Source organism: Odontesthes bonariensis, chromosome 17 (assembly GCF_027942865.1).
Source record: "Odontesthes bonariensis isolate fOdoBon6 chromosome 17, fOdoBon6.hap1, whole genome shotgun sequence".
Classification (NCBI taxonomy): domain Eukaryota; kingdom Metazoa; phylum Chordata; class Actinopteri; order Atheriniformes; family Atherinopsidae; genus Odontesthes; species Odontesthes bonariensis.
In genome coordinates this window covers 36,320,048-36,340,764 of record NC_134522.1, presented here as the reverse complement: position 1 = coordinate 36,340,764, position 20,717 = coordinate 36,320,048, and the positions used below count along the sequence as shown (strand labels likewise).

The following is a 20,717-nucleotide window of genomic DNA, read 5'->3' as shown; positions in this document are numbered from 1 at the left end:
AGCCTCCTCCCCCTCTGTACCTTCCTTCATTGCCCACAGGAGTCCCTCACTTCACCCAGGAACCTCAGGATGTGGCAACGTTCCCTAACGCTCCCTTCAACCTCTCCTGTGCTGCTGTTGGCCCCCCCAAGCCCGTGGAAGTGCTGTGGTGGCTCGGAGGAGTCCAGGAGGGAGAACCCCAGCCATCCCCCTCCGTCCTCCATGTCCCAGGTCAGAGAGTCGGATTTAATCAGAACCCTGCCCAGTTGCACTGTGGGATCATGGGAAATGTCAGACGTTTTTATTTATTTTTTGTTTTAAGTTTAGCAAAAAAGGCCCCATTCTGAGGCCACAGCTGTCTCCTCCTGTTTGCAGTTGGCATGGTTATAGATGGTGCTCTGTTTATTGTGGGGTTAATTGATGAGGCTCTGAGGCCACGTCCCTGTGCTGTGCAGGGATTCAGCAGTCAGATATGTCTCCATGCCTAAAAACTCGTGTGTCCGGCCCAGGGCTCCGAACCGGTTCAAGGAACGAAAACAAAAAACGAAAACGAACGGAATTTTACGAGGAACAGAAACGGAACAGGAAACGAAAACGAAATGGTCTTCAACTGTTCCGGAACAGAAACGTTATTCTGAAATCCACAAAACCGGTTAATAACGTTTTTTTTCGTTCTCTATGTATTTTATAAAATTTCACAAAAGCGTAGCCTTTGTCAGGGGGAAAAAAAAAGACTACTTCCGGTTGTGCGTTCACTTCGCTGCCCGCTTGGCTCAATGCAGGCAGCTGTCACGAATCACTTCCTTTATCCACTACTTAGTCTAGTTATCCACTAGTTAAAGTGATAGTTCGGAGTAGATTCACCCTAGGGTCATTTGAACCGTGACATCCAGCCAAGTAGCCCACCCGAAGTTTTTCCGATCTTGGCTGAACATCAGCTGAGTTACCGAGTTATCCCGAATAGCTTAGTACAAGCCCTAACGGACCCTGGCAGTATCTCCAAAATTACCACACTAAAATCACATGCCATGACACCAAACTTCTACAGTAGTACAAATATGGTCTGTACTCACAAAACGATGCATTTGGAAGTTTGTACATAGTCCAGGAGTTTATTATTATCAACACAAGCCTAATAGCTTCTCTGCTGCTAAAGCTGCGTCAACGTCACTTCCTTGATCTGGGAGCTTCAATGTAAGATGAGGGTTGATCTACTACTGTAGACAACAAAGCAAGGCTGCTCAATTTCTCCATTGATAAAATAAATCCACAACTCTACAACATAAAAATTCATAAAAATTCATGTAGAATGTAGCATATACTTTGTTGTCTACAGTAGTAGATCAACCCTCATCTTACATTGAAGCTCCCAGATCAAGGACGTGACGTCAACGCAGCTTTAGCCCATCTGAATGTTTTTGGATGCTGCCGGTGATTTATTATTTTTGGGCATAGAGCTACGGTGTAAATCAAGGGCAAATACTAATGAGTACGTCTATTCTAAGGTAAAGTCCACACACGTAGACTTGATAGGCCCGCCAAACACTGCCGGAACGATAAGAATGAACGATATTTTACGTTCCGAACCGGTTCAGGAACGATATGTTGGTGGCGGAACGCAAGAACGAAAACGTTAAACATGCCTGAACCGTTCAGAACGGAACGATTGAAAAATAATTTCGTTTTCAAGCCCTGGTCCGGCCCACCTAATTAGCTTATGCTAACTAGCATTACCATCAGCATTTAGCTGACCACGATGAGAACCTCGGTTCTTAACTAAATTTCTGTTTCCTGTGTGATTAACATGAGCCATGATCACACATGAGCACAGCGATGTTCAGGAGAATGTGTGGACAGTTTGATCTGGTCCTTCTGCACAGTTACTGTTCACACAAACACATCAGAGATGAACTCTCACAGAGATGAACTCTCACAGCTGGACATGTGAGGGCGGGGGATTTTGATTTGATTGATTTTAGCTGTAAGTTGCAGTTGAATTAGTTCATAAATCTAACATTCATGAATAATGCTGACAAACATCATTTAGCTGACTGACAATCTGCACCAACAGATTGTATATGTGTGTGTCATTTTAGTCATTTTGCGGACCACAATCTGACAGGACACAATCTTATGAGGACCTGTCATTTTTCAGGGTAAGGGCTTGGTTTTAGAGTTAGATCCTGTTGGAATCTGGTTACCCAGATAGCAAACGGACTCAGGAACGGATCCGCAAAACGGACCCGGATTGGAGTCCACTTGCACACCGGAACGGATCCGGATAGGGTCCGGGGCGGATCCGGAACAGATCCAGATCACAGATCCGCCCCGGACCCTATCCGGATCCACACATTAAGTGCTACATCCGGCCCGGATCCGTTTATATACTTATAACGGAGGTGGACACATTTGGTCCAGAACCTTTTTTTATTATGAATTTATTAACAAAAGTAGATACAGATAAAAACTTGCTTACCAACTAGAAATGACTCCATAAAAATCCCACCAGTTTAGCCTTATACACCTGAAAAGGATTTATTGTGAAGCTGCAAAAGACCTAAAATTGGGTTATTATTACGAGTAAATTTACAGTTTTGAGGCTGCAGTGGTGCAGTTGGTAGCACTGTTGCAGGTGTTAGAATCCAGCCAGGGGTCTTTCTGCATGTGCTTTGCATGTTCTCCCTGTACATGCATGGGTTCTCTCTGGGTACTTCATCTCATCTGCTATCCATTGTGCTGTACTGCTCTCCCTGCCTCCCTCATCCTCCATACCAGGACAGTAACCTCCACCAACCTCCCTGGAGATATATGGGACATTAAAGTATGATCCTTGTGATCATATGACTGGTTGGACACAACCAATTAAGTGGAATTGAGTTCACTTAAAAGAGCTGGCACAAACACCAGATTGACCAACACATCACTACAAGTGGCTAATAAGATAATGGACACACATGATGGAAATTCTTAAATTTATTTATGAATACTCACACACTCATTAATATGAACAATAAAAAACAAACAAGAACTGGCATAACATGTGCTGTGCTGTGCTTAGACATGGTCAGCAGGGTGAACCTCGTGTTTACTGCGTCTCCTTGAGGTTCCCCTATCTGTTGCCAAGTTGAACCACCGGATGGCGTGCCTGCAGACATCATGTTCAGTGGAAGCACGAGTGACAGGATTTTTTCTGACAGAATCTGTAATCACAAAAGGAGATTTTCAATTAAGTTATCATCATCCGCCATCATAATCACAATTTGTAATGTGACAGGATACACATAGTGATGCACTCCAAAACAGACAATCTGTCACATACTTCAGTCATAGAATTTCTAAATATAGGAATGCAGTTTAAGACTAACAAAAATAACCTGTGTATAGTCAGCTTAGATGAATGAGTGATGAGTGAATGATATAGTGACCGAAACTACCAGGGTTAACTCAAATCTACATTACCTACCGGCAATATGCTATGTGAGCTAGCTAACCACGCTCGCTATGCTATATGCTATACATGCTATATATGCTATATGCTACATGCTATATGCTATATATGTTATATCGCTATGCTATATTACAAAGATAAATCATAGAGACAGGTTCACCCGCTTTCCATCTGCATAAACAAGCACATATTAACAGTTTTAACAGTTTACTTACAGTGTAGGAAGTTTACTTGCAGTGTACGATCTGCCGAAGGAGACGTTTCGCTGTTGCTTTCCAACTTGGAATGACGCTGTAACAAAGAATGGTGCGGATCCGCCTGGAGTGTGCAGCGCTTCCGCTGTTTCATAGTACATTGTTTGGGGGCGGGGCGTGTCGCTGCCCAACTCCGAATGCAGATGAAGCCGAGGTTTGAAAAGAGCATGTACAATGTGCGGATCAGCCTAGAGTCAGCAACGGGTCCGCTGAACACATCTGGTTAGGTTCAGGTTAAGGGCTTGGTTTTAGAGTTAGATCCTGTTGGAATCTGGTTAGGTTCAGGTTAAGGGCTTGGTTTTAGAGTTAGATCCTGTTGGAATCTGGTTAGGTTCAGGTTAAGGGCTTGGTTTTAGAGTTAGATCCTGTTGGAATCTGGTTAGGTTCAGGGTTAGGACTTGGTTTTAGAGTTAGATCCTGTTGGAATCTGGTTAGGTTCAGGGTTAGGGCTTGGTTTTAGAGTTAGATCCTGTTGGAATCTGGTTAGGTTCAGGGTTAGGGCTTGGTTTTAGAGTTAGATCCTGTTGGAATCTGGTTAGGTTCAGGGTTAGGACTTGGTTTTAGAGTTAGATCCTGTTGGAATCTGGTTAGGTTCAGGGTTAGGACTTGGTTTTAGAGTTAGATCCTGTTGGAATCTGGTTAGGTTCAGGGTTAGGGCTTGGTTTTAGAGTTAGATCCTGTTGGAATCTGGTTAGGTTCAGGGTTAGGACTTGGTTTTAGAGTTAGATCCTGTTGGAATCTGGTTAGGTTCAGGGTTAGGGCTTGGTTTTAGAGTTAGATCCTGTTGGAATCTGGTTAGGTTCAGGGTTAGGGCTTGGTTTTAGAGTTAGATCCTGTTGGAATCTGGTTAGGTTCAGGGTTAGGACTTGGTTTTAGAGTTAGATCCTGTTGGAATCTGGTTAGGTTCAGGGTTAGGACTTGGTTTTAGAGTTAGATCCTGTTGGAATCTGGTTAGGTTCAGGGTTAGGGCTTGGTTTTAGAGTTAGATCCTGTTGGAATCTGGTTAGGTTCAGGGTTAGGACTTGGTTTTAGAGTTAGATCCTGTTGGAATCTGGTTAGGTTCAGGGTTAGGGCTTGGTTTTAGAGTTAGATCCTGTTGGAATCTGGTTAGGTTCAGGGTTAGGGCTTGGTTTTAGAGTTAGATCCTGTTGGAATCTGGTTAGGTTCAGGGTTAGGGCTTGGTTTTAGAGTTAGAATCCTGTTGGAATCTGGTTAGGTTCAGGGTTAGGACTTGGTTTTAGAGTTAGATCCTATTGGAATCTGGTTAGGTTCAGGGTTAGGACTTGGTTTTAGAGTTAAATCCTGTTGGAATCTGGTTAGGTTCAGGGTTAGGGCTTGGTTTTAGAGTTAGATCCTGTTGAAATCTGGTTAGGTTCAGGGTTAGGACTTGGTTTTAGAGTTAGAATCCTGTTGGAATCTGGTTAGGTTCAGGGTTAGGGCTTGGTTTTAGAGTTAGAATCCTGTTGGAATCTGGTTAGGTTCAGGGTTAGGGCTTGGTTTTAGAGTTAGATCCTGTTGGAATCTGGTTAGGTTCAGGGTTAGGGCTTGGTTTTAGAGTTAGAATCCTATTGGAATCTGGTTAGGTTCAGGGTTAGGACTTGGTTTTAGAGTTAGATCCTGTTGGAATCTGGTTAGGTTCAGGGTTAGGGCTTGGTTTTAGAGTTAGATCCTGTTGGAATCTGGTTAGGTTCAGGGTTAGGGCTTGGTTTTAGAGTTAGAATCCTGTTGGAATCTGGTTAGGTTCAGGGTTAGGGCTTGGTTTTAGAGTTAGAATCCTGTTGGAATCTGGTTAGGTTCAGGGTTAGGGCTTGGTTTTAGAGTTAGATCCTGTTGGAATCTGGTTAGGTTCAGGGTTAGGGCTTGGTTTTAGAGTTAGAATCCTGTTGGAATCTGGTTAGGTTCAGGGTTAGGGCTTGGTTTTAGAGTTAGATCCTGTTGGAATCTGGTTTGGTTCAGGGTAAGGACTTGGTTTTAGAGTTAGATCATGTTGGAATCTGGTTAGGTTCAGGGTTAGGGCTTGGTTTTAGAGTTAGAATCCTGTTGGAATCTGGTTAGGTTCAGGGTTAGGACTTGGTTTTAGAGTTAGATCCTGTTGGAATCTGGTTAGGTTCAGGGTTAGGGCTTGGTTTTAGAGTTAGATCCTGTTGGAATCTGGTTAGATTCAGGGTTAGGGCTTGGTTTTAGTGTTAGATCCTGTTGGAATCTGGTTTGGTTCAGGGTAAGGGCTTGGTTTTAGAGTTAGATCCTGTTGGAATCTGGTTAGGTTCAGGGTTAGGACTTGGTTTTAGAGTTAGATCCTGTTGGAATCTGGTTAGGTTCAGGGTTAGGACTTGGGAACGGATTGTGTCTGTACAATGTGCCTACAGAGATATTGAGACATATATGTGTGTGTCTGCAGGGGTGAACAGCAGTGTGAAGTTTTACTGTGAAGCAAAAAATGCCCGAGGAATATCTGTGTCCAGAACTGGAACGATCCACATTAAAGGTGAGTTTGCCTGCTTGACCCTAACTTGGATGGAATGGTACAGGTATGCTTGATGCTGGATTCTGAATCTTCAGTCAGCTGTGATGGAAGAAGTGCTCTGGAGGGGTGGGATGTGATAAACAGCCCGTCTGTCTGCCTGTCTGTCTCAGTGTTGCCAGCAGCGCCAGTCGGCCTGCAGGTGCTTAAGATGACAGACAACAACGTCACGTTGTCATGGAAACCAGCCTTTACTGGTCACTCTGAGCTTTCAACCTGCATCATTCAAGTAACACACACACACACACACACACACACACACACACACACACACACACACACACACACACACATGTGGGAACTCTCCATCAGCCATTCTGAAACTCTTTCTTCCTCTCAGATGATGAGGCGCTCGGTGCGCAGGTGGGACTTCCCTCAGCAGGAGGTGCAGGTTCCTCCTCACCTCCACATGCTGTCTGGTCTGAGGAGTCATTCCAACTTCAGTGTGAGGGTCTCCTGCTTAAATGAGGTGGGGGCATCTCCGTTCTCCCCATGGTTGCACTTCATCACACCTGAGTCAGGTGAGACAGCTGATGGTGATGATTCCCTGTCAGAAACGCAGTGACTGTGTGTGTGTGTGTGTGTGTGTGTGTGACTGTGTGTGTGTGTGTGTGTGTGTGTGTGTGTGTGTGTGTGTGTGTGTGTGTGTGACTGTGTGTGTGTGTGTGTGTGTGTGTGTGACTGTGTGCTGTTGGTCGGCAGCTGGAGGTGGCATCAGCAGAAACAGTCTTATTATTGGGGTTGGTCCACAGAACAGCACCCATGCAGGTCTAAGCTGAGGCATTCAGGTGTTGAGTTGTGGTAGGACATGCTGTTGACTGGTTTCATCAGTAAACAGGGAAGCTGCTGGTTTCTTGCTTCCAGCTGAACTCTGAGGCTGTGTGTGTGTGTGCTGGTCCAGCTGGATCTGGTCCAGTGAATTCCGGTCCTCTCCGTACAATCAGCTTTTGTTTGTGGCCTCAATCCATATGAAAGGACTGGCAGTTGTGTCTGCAGTGCCAACTGATCTCAGACCAGCTGAAGGGCCTTAACATTAGAGACACTCTGTGTTTATTCCACAAGTTCTGACCCACATTCAGAGGAGATCTCAACTGTAACTAGAATCATATAGAAGTCAATGCTGAAGTATTAAAGCAAAGTAGCACAGAAACAGAGAGATTAGAGCTGCCTCTGTGTGACTAACACTGACTGTGTGTATTCTGTTTGCAGTACCCTCTGCGGCCCCTAGGAACCTGACCTTTGAGCTCTCAGAGCAGCAGCTGTCTCTGCACTGGGCAAAGCTCCAGGAGCACGAGCTGCAGGGGAGGCTGTTAGCCTACAAGCTGCAGTGGACTCTGGGAGGTGAAGCTCAGGTGAAACGCTCTGCACAGATAGACAGGGTGTCTGAACTTAATGCCTCTGATCAAGAACGCAAACATTAGTGTGTATTTTTTTAATGTGCTGAGAATAAATTGGTGGGAGATTAGTACATTTCTGTGTGTCACACATTTGGATACCCAGTGGTGAAAGTGTTTTACTGTTGTTGGATAGCACCAAAGGTGTCACTGCACACACATCTGACAGCTTTAGACCCTTTCAAACCAATGAATTATACCCCAGTGATATTACTGAGGACAGACTCCGGTCAGTTTGATAAAGATCAGATCAGCAGGAGGACTGTTGCTGTCACCTGGGGGGTCAGTCTGATAGATCAATGTTATCATGATGCTGTGTACTATTTCCAGGAGCCACTGCTGTTCAAGGAGAACTCTGCTCAGCTCTCAGGAGGAGGCCGTTTCTTTAACGCCTCCATCCAGGTGTCAGCCTGCACCTTGGTGGGCTGTGGACCCTGGAGCCCCCCAGTGGTGGTGCTGCCAGCCTCGGGTAAACTCACAGTTTGGTTGTGGTCTGATTTTGCAAAGACTTCCTCACCTGCCTTGGTGTTTCGGGCATCTGTGTCATGAATGTCGTAGAATTAATTTTCACCCAGATTTTAGCTTTACACTACTTTGATACTACTCGTTTAACAAAGCGTTTCAACCTGGTGTTGAGATTTAGCCGTCTGATGACAAGTTCTGGAGAGATTTAAGCTCTTCCTGGTAGTAGCACGCACCGGCTGCCTCAGTTTCTTCTCTTTCATAGCATTTGTTTCATTCAGTGGGGTTACATGGCACTGAAAGGATCGAATTATTGGCTAAATTACAATAAGGGAATTTATTAGGGCTGGGCAATGATTAAAATGTTTAATCTAATTAATCACATGATTTTCCTGATTAGTCACGATAATCGCATTTGTACGCAGAATCCAAAAATGAATTCAAAAGTAGTGTATTTTTATGTAGAAGCCTCGCTCCACTTTCTGTTTCCTTGAATGACTTGCTGCTATCAGTTGTGTATTTTGCCTTTAAGTGATATTTTAGACTGGAACTACTACGCTGAGAAGACAATTCAACTTGGCAGTGTTTACAGATGACTTTGGTTCTGTCCACTCCGCCGTCTGGAAGAACTTTAAAATGAAAATGGCCGAGTAAAAGTTCCGTACCCTTCTCCATGTTTGGTGGATCCGCCGATTACTTTCTTTTCCGGTTCCGCAGCAGACAGCAGCAGACTTTTACAAAATAAAAGCCTGTGAGCAACAGACTTTTACAATAATAAAACCTGCGTTATTGCGCGATAAAATATTTGTCGGCGTTAAATAATTAATGAGTTAACGCGATAATAACATGTTAACTCGCCCAGCCCTAATAATTCTCCTTGGATATCTGGCGGTGAATGAATGGGATCAGAGGCACAAAGCGTGTCATACCCCGGTATGATAGGTGGCGCTGTACCCATTCCAACTGTTGCTAATAGAGCCACTTCCTGTTGACCTCTTCACCACCAACAACAACAACAAACTCAGGCATTGGAGAAAGATGGAGAACGCAGAGCCAGATGAAGCTACGTCCCTCTACATTTGGTCTGTGATGAGCTGCTTGTTGCACAAACTCGATGCCCAACGGAGCATTCTCCATCGCGTTGTTTGTTTCTTTCTGACGGCAACAACAACAGGAATATCGTCTCCTTTGACTTCCGGGTCACGACCCCGGGAAAATATCTGGAGCATGCGCAGAACGCAAAGTCTGATTCACCACGTGCTTCAGCGTCTACAAGCAGGTTCAGAGTGACTTTCAACCCAGTTATCTCGGGGTCTTAATCCGATCCGATCCAGTTCTTAGTCAGATTAAGGTGTCTACATGCACTTAATAACTCAGTCTGATTGTAATCTAGCCAATATTCTGATCCTTTCAGTGACATGTAACCCCACTGAGGCTACGGCTACACGGAAACGAAACGAGGTTTTTTTTTAAAACGGGTACGAAAATTCTTGCGACCACACGGCAACGCGCTGCTGTAAAGACTCAGGTCCAGACGAAAACGGATGAAAACGATGAAACGATGCAGTACACACGCCACTGTGTCACGCCACGCTGTGAGACAATAGAGAAGTGTTAAAATTGTCTCACAGCGTCAACGTTTGACTGACGCAAAAACGTTTTCGCTGTAACAATGGAAACGAAACAACCTCGTTTTCAAATCTTCCCACTCTGGAACTCGTTCTCAAAAACTATCGTTTTGGGGTAGTGGGAACGCCGGCTCCGTGTGGCCGCGACAGCCAAACGATAAGAAAAAGTATCATTTACAGTGAAAAACGTTTTCATGTAGCCGCAGCCTGAGGCTACGGCTACACGAAAACGAAACGAGGTTTTTTTTGAAAACGGGTATGAAAATTCTTGCGACCACACGGAAACGCGCTGCTGTCCAGACGAAAACGATGAAACGATGCAGTACACACGCCACTGTGTCACGCCACGCTGTGAGACAATAGAGAAGTGTTAAAATTGGCTCACAGCGTCAACGTGTGACTGACGCAAAAACGTTTTAGCTGTAACAATGGAAACGAAACGAGGCCGTTTTCAAACTTTCCCACTCTGGAACCCGTTTTCAAAAACTATCGTTTTGGGGTAGTGGGAACGCCGGCTCCGTGTGGCCGCGACAGCGAAACGATAAGAAAAAGTATCGTTTACAGTGAAAAACGTTTTCGTGTAGCCGCAGCCTGAGTGTCTCAGTATGGGATATGACCTCATCCCCAACACCCCTTTGTAGATCAACTGTTGGAACGACCTATTCCATTGCCAGAGGCTATCTTCCTCAGCTCCTCTGTCTTGTCCATAGACTGAAGGTGAGCAGGTCGTTTAGGCCATTGCCGTTAAGGCCCCCAGTCGTTTAGGCCCCCCTGCAGTCGTTTAGGCCAACAGAGGAGTCGTTTAGGCCAGGCTACCTGAGCAGCTGAAATCTTTATTCGTTTTTATAAGATATAAGTCAGCTCTACTGGTCTGTCTGGGTAGCCTACATATCTATGGTAAATTATTTAATAACCAACTTCCTACATATCTATGGTAAATTATTATTTAATAACCGACTTCCTACATATCTATGGTAAATTATTTAATAACCAACTTTAGTGTGGAAACGTTTTTTTGTTTAATAAATGGTGATTTATAAATTCATAAAATTGTGCTTTGCCACATTCATTGGACAATAATGCTGTAATTATTTAGAAGCCCGTTACATTCGTTGGACAATAATAATAACCAACTTTAGTGTGGAAACGTTTTTTTTATTTAATAAATGGTGATTTATAAATTCATAAAATTCCGGAAATAATCATCCGCTTTGCCACATTCATTGGACAATAATGCTGTAATTATTTAGAAGCCCGTTACATTCGTTGGACAATAATTATTAATACCTAATAATTTTATTAATACCTAATAATTTGTTATTCAAAAGCCAGTTTGATTCGTGGTTTGTGAGAATATTTTTGGAATCCATCCATCATCTTCCGCTTCTCCGGGGATCGGGTCGCGGGGGCAGCAGCTTGAGCAGAGAGACCCAGACGTCCCTGTCCCCGGCCACTTCCTCCAGCTCTTCTGGGGGGACCCCGAGGCGTTCCCAGGCCAGCCGAGAGACATAGTCTCTCCAACGTGTCCTGGGTCTTCCCCGGGGCCTCCTCCCAGTGGGACGGGCCCGGAACACCTCACCGGGGAGGCGTCCAGGAGGCATTCTCACCAGATGCCCGAGCCACCTCATCTGACTCCTCTCGATGCGGAGGAGCAGCAGTTCTACTCTGAGCCCCTCCCGGATGACCGAGCTTCTCACCCTATCTCTAAGGGAGAGCCCAGACACCCTGCGGAGGAAACTCATTTCGGCCGCTTGTATTCGCGATCTCGTTCTTTCGGTCACTACCCACAGCTCGTAACCATAGGTGAGAGTAGGAACATAGATTGACCGGTAAATCGAGAGCTTCGCCTTCTGGCTCAGCTCCTTCTTCACCACGACGGGCCGGTGCAGAGCCCGCATCACTGCAGACGCCGCACCGATCCGTCTGTCAATCTCCTGCTCCATTCGTCCCTCACTCGTGAACAAGACCCCGAGATTTTTGGAATCCTGATCACATAATAGATAGATAGATAGATAGATAGATGGATACTTTATTGATCCCGAAGGAAATTCAGGCATCCAGTAGCAGACATAATAAAACAGTAAAAATGTTTATACAATAATAAACACTTTAAAAACAATCTAAGAATTTAAAAAACTGTTTAAGAATATAAAATATAAAAATATAAAGTGACCAGTGAAGTGACATGAAAGTGAAATATAAAGTGATCCGTGAAATTCCGAAGTGCCATCACTGAGAGCTGTTGTACAGCCTGATGGCCAGAGGAACAAAAGAGTTTTTAGTCTGTTGGTGGAGCAGGACTGAGACAGCAGTCTGCCACTGAACACAGGGGAGGGGGGTTGAAATGTCCGTGGGTGTGGCGGGTGGGGGTGTTCTGCCGTCTGAGGTGATGATGGTCGTGATGGGGGTGTGAAGTGGGCAGTCACTGGCTGTGGGAGCTGGAGAATTAGGCTGCGGCTACACGAAAACGAAACGAGGTTTTTTTTTGAAAACGGGTACGAAAATTCTTGCGACCACACGGAAACGCGCTGCTGTCCAGACGAAAACGGATGAAAACGATGAAACGATGCAGTACACACGCCACTGTGTCACGCCACGCTGTGAGACAATAGAGAAGTGTTAAAATTGGCTCACAGCGTCAACGTTTGACTGACGCAAAAACGTTTTAGCTGTAACAATGGAAATGAAACGAGGCTGTTTTCAAACTTTCCCACTCTGGAACTCGTGTAGCCCAGCCTAAGGCTGCGGCTACACGAAAACGTTTTTCACTGTAAACGATACTTTTTCTTATCGTTTGGCTGTCGCGGCCACACGGAGCCGGCGTTCCCACTACCCCAAAACGATAGTTTTTGAAAACGGGTTCCAGAGTGGGAAAGTTTGAAAACGGCCTCGTTTCGTTTCCATTGTTACAGCTAAAACGTTTTTGCGTCAGTCAAACGTTGACGCTGTGAGCCAATTTTAACACTTCTCTATTGTCTCAGCGTGGCGTGACACAGTGGCGTGTGTACTGCATCGTTTCATCGTTTTCGTCTGGACAGCAGCGCGTTTCCGTGTGGTCGCAAGAATTTTCGTACCCGTTTTCAAAAAAAACCTCGTTTCGTTTTCGTGTAGCCGTAGCCATAAACCTGTTAAAAAACAGGTTTAGCTGATTTGCTCTCCCAGCATCCCCCTCTTCTGTGCTGCTGCCCTTCTTCTTGCAGCCTGTGATGGTTTTCATGCCATCCCAGACCTCCCTCATGTTGTTCCGCTGCAGCTTCTGTTCCACCTTCCTCCTGTATTCCTCCTTTGCCTCTCTCAGCCGGACCTTGAGTTCCCCCTGTACGCGCACCAGGTTATGGTCAGACTTTGGCATACAGGAGGTCTAAAGTCCTGTTCTTCCTAAGATGGGACGTGGCCTTTGGTTTTTTTTATGCCCCTACCTGCTCTGCATCCAACAGGCTAATTCGATAAAGTGAATATAAAAGGAATATGAAAGGAAAACAGCAGCATATCAATCAAAATCAACACTTTATTTATCCCAAGTAAGGAAAGAAAAGGCACAAAGTGTAGGGAGCCCTAGGCTGTACAGGCACACACACACAAACACACACACACGGCTACTCCACCTCTACGTTGCTTTACATTTAGGCCCAACTATAGCCTTGAAAGACGGTCAATTTTCTATTGCATTTGGTAGGCCTATTGCTTGATATATGCCTACACCAAGAAAATAATCCCTACAGTAAGTAGACTATTCATTATAGCGATCAGGAGATTCAGTAGGCAACAGCCAACGGTGAAGATACAGTTGTGACGAGAATGTAAGGGGGAAAATGCATTAATGACATGCCAGATAAGCAACTTATAGCTTAAAAAAATAAAGACTCGGGACCTTACAATCACTGACCAGGTTCGTAACCTCGGAGTGTTGATAGACACTTTCTTTCAGCAGCCACATCAAAGCTGTCACCAAGGCAGCTTTTTACCATCTCAGAAACATCAACAGAATTAAAGGTTTCCTCTCCCAAAAAGACCAGGAGAAACTCATCCATGCATTCATCTCCAGTAGACTCCATCACTGTAATGCTCTTTTAACTGGACTTCCCAAAAAGAGCATTAAACATCTGCAGCTCATCCAGAACGCTGCTGCTAGAGTTTTAACCCGGACTAAGAGATCTGAACACATCACAGCAGCTTTAAAATCTTTACTCTGGCTTCCAGTCAGTCACAGAATAGATTTTAAAAGCCTGCTGATGGTTTACAAATCCCAGAACGGTTTAGGCCCAAAATACATCTGTGATATGTTCAGAGAATATAAACCCAGCAGAGCTCTTAGATCCAAGGACTCAGGTCAGCTGGTCCAGTCCAGAGTCCAGACTAAACATGGAGAAGCAGCATTTAGCTGTTCTGCTGCGAACAAGTGGAACAAACTGCCAGTGGAGATTAAACTTTCACCGAATGGAGACATTTTTAAATCCAGCTTAAAAACATTTCTTTTCTCATGTGTTTATGCATGAAATATCTTTTAACTTATCTAGACTGTTGCCTGTTTTTAAATTCATTTAAATGATTTTATTTGTTTCTCTTTATATTCTTTTATGTATTTTTAATGCTTCTTGCACTCCCTGCTGCAATGCTTTTATTTTATGTAAAGCACTTTGAACTGTTTGTACATGAAATGTGCTATACAAATAAATTTGATTTGATTTGATTTGATTTTTAATGCTTAATGTTTATATCCTATGAATAACTGCAAAATAAACATGGCCAATATTTACCATAGATATGTAGGCTACCCAGACAGACCAGTAGAGCTGACTTATATCTTATAAAAACGAATGTACAATAATAAAGATTTCAGCTGCTCAAGTAGCCTGGCCTAAACGACTGCAGGGGGGCCTAAACGACTGCAGGGGGGCCTAAACGACTCCTCTGTTGGCCTAAACGACTGCAGGGGGGCCTAAACGACTCCTCTGTTGGCCTAAACGACTGCAGGGGGCCTAAACGACTGCAGGGGGGCCTAAACGACTCCTCTGTTGGCCTAAACGACTGCAGGGGGCCTAAACGACTGCAGGGGGGCCTAAACGACTCCTCTGTTGGCCTAAACGACTGCAGGGGGGCCTAAACGACAGGGGCCTAAACGGCAATGGCCTAAACGACCCGTATCCGACTGGAGCGTTTTAAATTTCTAGGTTTTTTGTGGTCTAGCAAACCAACTAACATAATCTTTTCATGTTTACCACAACAGCTAATCCAGCTCTGTTTAGGGATTGTTCTGTTTAAGGATGGCAAAAAAGCTGCTCTCTGTTTTACCTGAGAAGTCGGAGGAGCTGTCAGCCTCATGGAAGGCCTACCCTTTCAGCAGTAAAAAAAAAAAGCAATACATGGATCTTTATTCCTGAACATTGCTCGTATTTCCTCAATGAAAGAATTAGTTGCTACCCACCTACATCCATGGCTTTCCACAGTGTTTTAAAGAAGCCGTTAAAAGCTGAGCATTTCCAATCTGCCACGATAGAAAGGGCCTACAAAGCTGCCACTTTGGCTGTCAGGGTGCTGAATGTTGTCTCCGTGCTCTCAGCTTACCAAGCAGAGTTGTGCAAGGACATGACGACCGAACCTGAAGCAGCTGTGTGGCCCTGCATGTAATGCTGTGTTGACCAGGCCAAAGGTAAATCTGTGGGGATGATGTTGTCATAGAAACCTGACTAATCCGTCAAAAAGTAAGAAAGGACATTCCAGACATGCTGATTGTTCCTGATGGCATTTTTGGCACTGTTTGCCTTCATTGCAGTAGTAGTGTAAGGCAAAACAAGAGGGCAGGATAAAGCTCTTCAGCTCTGCCTACCCCGGAAAACAGATCCTTCACTGGTACCACACTGGGTTTCCCCCAGGCTGACTTGCCTTCTAATCCACAGTTCACAGTTTGTTACGAGTCATCAAGCTTTGGCGAAAGTTCAAGAAAGAAGATCTGATGCATTTCATGGACTTTTTCTTGCCTCCTGGGCCCTTCCTTTCCTTTCCTCCTATTTCTCTCTTGCCCACGTTGTCAAACCTTCCACTTTAATTATGAGATCACTGCTTTGGTCCAATGGTCTTCCTGCTTTCTGCAAGCGAGCGTGCAATAATCCTGGCATTCACTCACAGCAGGTGTGCACTCCAGCTGCTCTTACCCTTCATTCAGGCCACGCTCATCATATTCAGCGCATTGCCTGCAGGCACATCTTCTAATGAAATGCAAACTGTGCTCGATACTGAGAGACCTCCGGGTTAAACACAGGAAGGAAGACGCCATGTTGAAGTGAACAGCTGTGTGGGAGACTCTGTGGGAAAGGTCCACTTCTGAAGTGTGGCTGAGAATACAGATCAGTTTGATCTTTCAGAACCTTCAATTTCAAAGCTTATTTTTAAAGTTTCACATATTTGTTCACATTAAAGCTGCGGTCGGCAACTTTTTTTTAGTCATATTAGCTTGAACTGTCATGGGATTCTGGAAGTAGAATATTAAATAGACTGTTTAGGAAAAATAACGAAATCTGTAGCTCCCTCTGAAGCCTGTAATCATGCTTGCAAAAACCGAGCGCTCCCGGCTGTTTTTAACCAATCAAGTTAGGGTGGAGGAATCCTACCTGTCAATCACAGCTTGTGCACACGCTGCTGAGCGTGAGTCTGCCCCAGCTTGTGTGCGCTCACACTGGTGTGAACTCACGTGCACAACCTCGTCCACAGAGGGGGAGGGGTTTGGGGGGCGATTCGGAGCTTGTTAGAGGTTGGGGGAGGGACCTGAAAGTTGTGTCAGTTCGAATTTTCCGACTTTAGACTCGTAATTTTGAAAACCTGCCGACTGCAGCTTTAAGGACATCCTGTATGTATTCACACCTTTGACAGTAATGGCCCACATGGCCCACGCTGGTTTTGACAGCACGGCACTGACCCAATGCATTGGCTGGTGAAGATGCATTGGCTTCTGTGTGGAGAGCTACAGCAGCTCCTGCTTTGGGCTGTCTGAGGTGGGGGAAGTAATGAACCCTGTAACCTTTGAATTTGATCTGCGAGTGGTAAACTCTGTCAGGCTTACTCAGAGTGGGATCAATACTATTCATTGCGCAAGGGCATCCTCCACAATATACCTTTAATGGCACCACAAACAGGGCACATCTCCTTGGGTGTTCTGTGAGATTTTTTTAAAACTCTGGTGGAGTTAATTGACAAACAGAAGGCTGCTCTGTCTGCATGCCATGTTGGATTTGAAGGTAAAAGAGCTAGTCAACATTGTTTGGTCTGCCATTTTATAAAGAAGCTTCTGATAGATATGTCAGTGGTTGGTATTCATCCTTCAAGCTCTCAAGTAGGCCCTGGGGATGTGAGCAGCCTCTTTCAAATAGTTATCTCAAGCTGGGACTGATGCGCCTTTGTCGTGCATCGTGTTATTTAGGAAAGTCCAGATTCAGACAGGATGGGTGGTCATGGTCCATCCACTGCTGGTACACCTATGCCTCTGAGCCAGAAACAAAGGTAAAGGCAGAGGCAGAACGAGCCCACTTTCTGTGTGTGGGCTCATTCTGATATGTGTGCTTACGTATATCAAGCAGACATGGCAGAGCTCGCCACTCTGAGACTGGTTAATGTTCATTTTAACAGACCAGAATCATAAGATTCTGTCTTTTTCCTTCTTTTGAAGGTGGTGCCCACACATACGAGGTTATTAAGGTTCAGTCAGGTGGTGAGAACACTATTTGCAAATCATTTATATACTATCACGTTACCCTACACTTGATTTTATGGGACAGCTTTTATTAAGGTGACCAATGAGCTAACACAGGTGCAGATAGAGCAGACTGCTGGATTTTTGTTCTTTCTCCATTTACATGCTGCCTTTGAGACAACATATTCCTGCATCTTTTAGAATCCTAGGCTGGACTTAAGGATGAGGCTCTTAGCTTTTTACGCTCAGATCTTACTAATAGAACCTTTTCAATCACAGAGTAACTTCACCTTCTCAACAGCTCATGTGCACAGGACTCAGTCATTGCCCCCCTTCTTTTCACTATTTACTTCTTACCTCTTGGCCACCTTATTCAAGACTGTAGTCTACAGTATTATTTTTACACTGATGGGTTGGGGTTAACCTCTCATAGAGCCCCCAGATCCCAGCATCCTAGCTAATCTCCCAACTTGTCTCTCTGAGATTATATCCTGGATGTCCCAAATTTACTTAAATTCAGTGATGATGAAAGTTCTTTCTCCCTGTTAAATTTCATATTGATTTTAAAATCACCCTAAATACATGTGACTTACTGACTTATTATGGTCCCTATTGATCATTAGCCGCTTTCGGACTGTAGGAACCATTAGCAGTTCTAATAACCTTTTAATCCGCGGGGCCGTTTTCTCCCGTGTTCGGACATACAGGAACTCGGGGCTTTCTCCCTTAGTTCCTATAACCATTTAGCTCCTTCTCCGAGGTCGGGTCTTTTCATGGTTCTATAGAACGATCTGACGGAGGTGTTTGGTGGTCGGTAGCTACGCCCCATGTCATGCTATCACGGCTGAAATGTTTACTCATACCACACAGACAGAACCGGCGGGTGTTTTATAAGTTAAACTTACACTGGTCTCATTTGTCTGCAGCGCTCTGCTCTCCTTTCTTCCTTCATGAAATAAAAAAGTATCTCCTGACTCTCTCTGTGAGCTCTGCCAGCCTCCATGTTAGACGCCCGATGTGATCGTCCATGATTAATATCACCATCATGCAGACCATAAACACAGTGGCCTCCCCGCTCTCCATATTAGCTTCTTGGTGGTGTTTTTTCTACTCTCCTTACTTTTACCGTTTTGTTTTGTGTTTGAATGTAGCGCTAAACGGCTAACGGCTAACACGTCACTGACGCAGACGGCTGCGCGCGGCGCATCAGTCCCGACCTGGTCCCGACTCATGTGCGAATGCAGACTGAAACAGTTCCGCTGGGGAAGGATAGTTATCAGAACGAAATTCGAGTAGGACAGTTCTGATAACTGCGTTCTTAGAACGCTCTGTCCGAAAGTGGCTAATGAGATTCGCAAATGAAATGAAATGAAACATTACTTTAACTATCCCAAAGGGAAATTATTCAGTTTTTTTCTTCTGAACAGTCATTATAAACTATGATGCCTTGTTATTGTTGCTGGCAGGAATGACGTCCTGTATCTCTCTGTGTTACATCGTAGTTGAAGAAGATTCAAATTGATCACACTTTGTTGTTTCAACATGATGTTATGTTATGGATGGGTGGTGTTGTTCTTTACGCTCTTTAACTTCTGCAAAGGGAGGTGACCAGGAGGCATCCTAACCAGAGGCCTAAACCACCTCAGCTGACTCCTTTCGATGTGGAGGAGCAGTGGCTCTACTCCAAGTTCCCTCCAGATGGCCGTGCTCTTCACCCTATTTCTAAAGCTGAGCCCAGCCACTCTCTGAAGAAAACCCCTTTCAGTAGCTTGTATCCGTAATCTCCATCTTTCGTTCACCACCCAGATCTCATGATCATAAGTGAGGGTTGCAACAAAGATGGACCAGTAAATTGAAAGCTTCGCCTTTCGACTTCTTCACAGCGTCTGTCCATCTCTCATTCCAACCTGCCATCACTCGTGAATAAGGTACCCAGATACTCCTCCACCTGAGTCAAGGACTCATCCCCAATCTGGAGAGAGCAGTCCACCTTTTTCTGGTTGAGAACCATGGCGTTGGATTTGGAAGAGCTGACCTTCATCCCGGCACTTCACGCTCAGCTACTAACTGCTCCAGTGCGGGCTGTAGGTCCTGGCTTGAAAAATCTAACAGAACCACATCTGCAAAAAGCAGAGATGCAATCCTGAGGTTCACAAATCAGGCGCCCTCCTCTCCACAACTACGCCTTGAGATCCTGTCCATGAAAATCAAAAAACAGGATTGAGACAAGGGGCAGCCCTGGTGGACTCAAACAAGTTTGACCCAGTACCAAGAATGCGGACACAGCTCTTGCTTTAGTTATACAGGGACCGCATAACTCGTAAAAGCGACTCTTGGACCCCATGCTCCCTCAGCACCCCCCACAGAATACCTCTTTGAACACGGTCGTGAGCCTTTTCCAAGTCTACAAAACACATGTAGACTGGATGGTCAAACTCCCATGATCCCCTCTGTACCTCGGCCAGGGTAAAGATCTAGTCCACTGTTCCACGACCTTGGCGAAAGCCACACTGTTCCCCCTGAATCCGAGGTAGATGGAACACACTCTCCGGTCCCCTTTCTTAAAAATTGGAACCACCACCGGGTTTTCCACTCCATAGGCGTTGATCCAGACCTGCGAAATTGAAGAGGCATGTCAGCCAAGACAACCCCACTATGTCCAGAGCCTTTAAAATCTCGGGGTGAATCTCGTCCATCCCCGGGGCTCTGCCTCCAGGAAGCTTTTTAACTACCTCAATAACATCCGCCAAGGTGATGGACGAGTCTCCCCCCAAGTCCTCAACTCTGCCTCCTAAATGGAGGACATAGAAATAGAATAGAATAGAAAAACACTTTATTCATCCCCCAGTGGGGAAAATTCAGATTAGTCAAGTAGCTCAATTTTTTTTAGATATTTACAATGATTGTATATTAGACAACAACAACAATACTACTACTAATAATAATAATAATAAATGACTAAATAAATCAATTTGAGAAGAACTCAGCAGTCCCTGTTAAAAAGCCTTCTGGCTGTGGGGACAAAGGACCTCCTGAAGCTCTCAGTCCTGCAGCCCCTCCTGCAGCATGCTGTGGAGAGGATTATTCTCCAAAACAGAATATCATTTAATAACTGGACATGACAGCCGGATTGAGGAGATCTTCAAATGACTTCTTCCACCGTTCAACAGAGCCTCAGTTCGGGTCAGCAGTTCTCCACCAGGTCGAGTACAACCATGGAAGGTCCAAGCTTTCTTTTTCTGATTGTCATTTGAGGCAAACCGAAAATCCTTCTCCATGGTCCCGAATTCCTCCCATACCCGAGTTTTAAGTTCAGCAACCGCCAATCCTGCAGCGCTTTTAGTCGC

The 20,717-nt window shown here is 45.0% G+C and overlaps 1 protein-coding gene across 4 annotated transcripts in view; it reads left to right on the top strand.

Moving 5' to 3' along the window:
- Nucleotides 1–20,717, top strand: part of tyro3 (TYRO3 protein tyrosine kinase) — a 55,965-nt gene that overhangs the window by 15,252 nt on the left and 19,996 nt on the right. The window contains exons 4-9 of one of the 4 annotated variants that reach the window (XM_075448498.1): nt 40–210; nt 6,080–6,166; nt 6,241–6,431; nt 6,543–6,723; nt 7,412–7,554; nt 7,927–8,065. In XM_075448498.1, the coding sequence (XP_075304613.1) occupies nt 40–210; nt 6,080–6,166; nt 6,241–6,431; nt 6,543–6,723; nt 7,412–7,554; nt 7,927–8,065 (912 nt within the window). Of the gene's footprint in view, nt 1–39; nt 211–6,079; nt 6,167–6,240; nt 6,724–7,411; nt 7,555–7,926; nt 8,066–20,717 lie in introns of all 4 variants that reach the window. The other 3 variants (XM_075448499.1, XM_075448496.1, XM_075448497.1) reach the window with 3 other exon arrangements.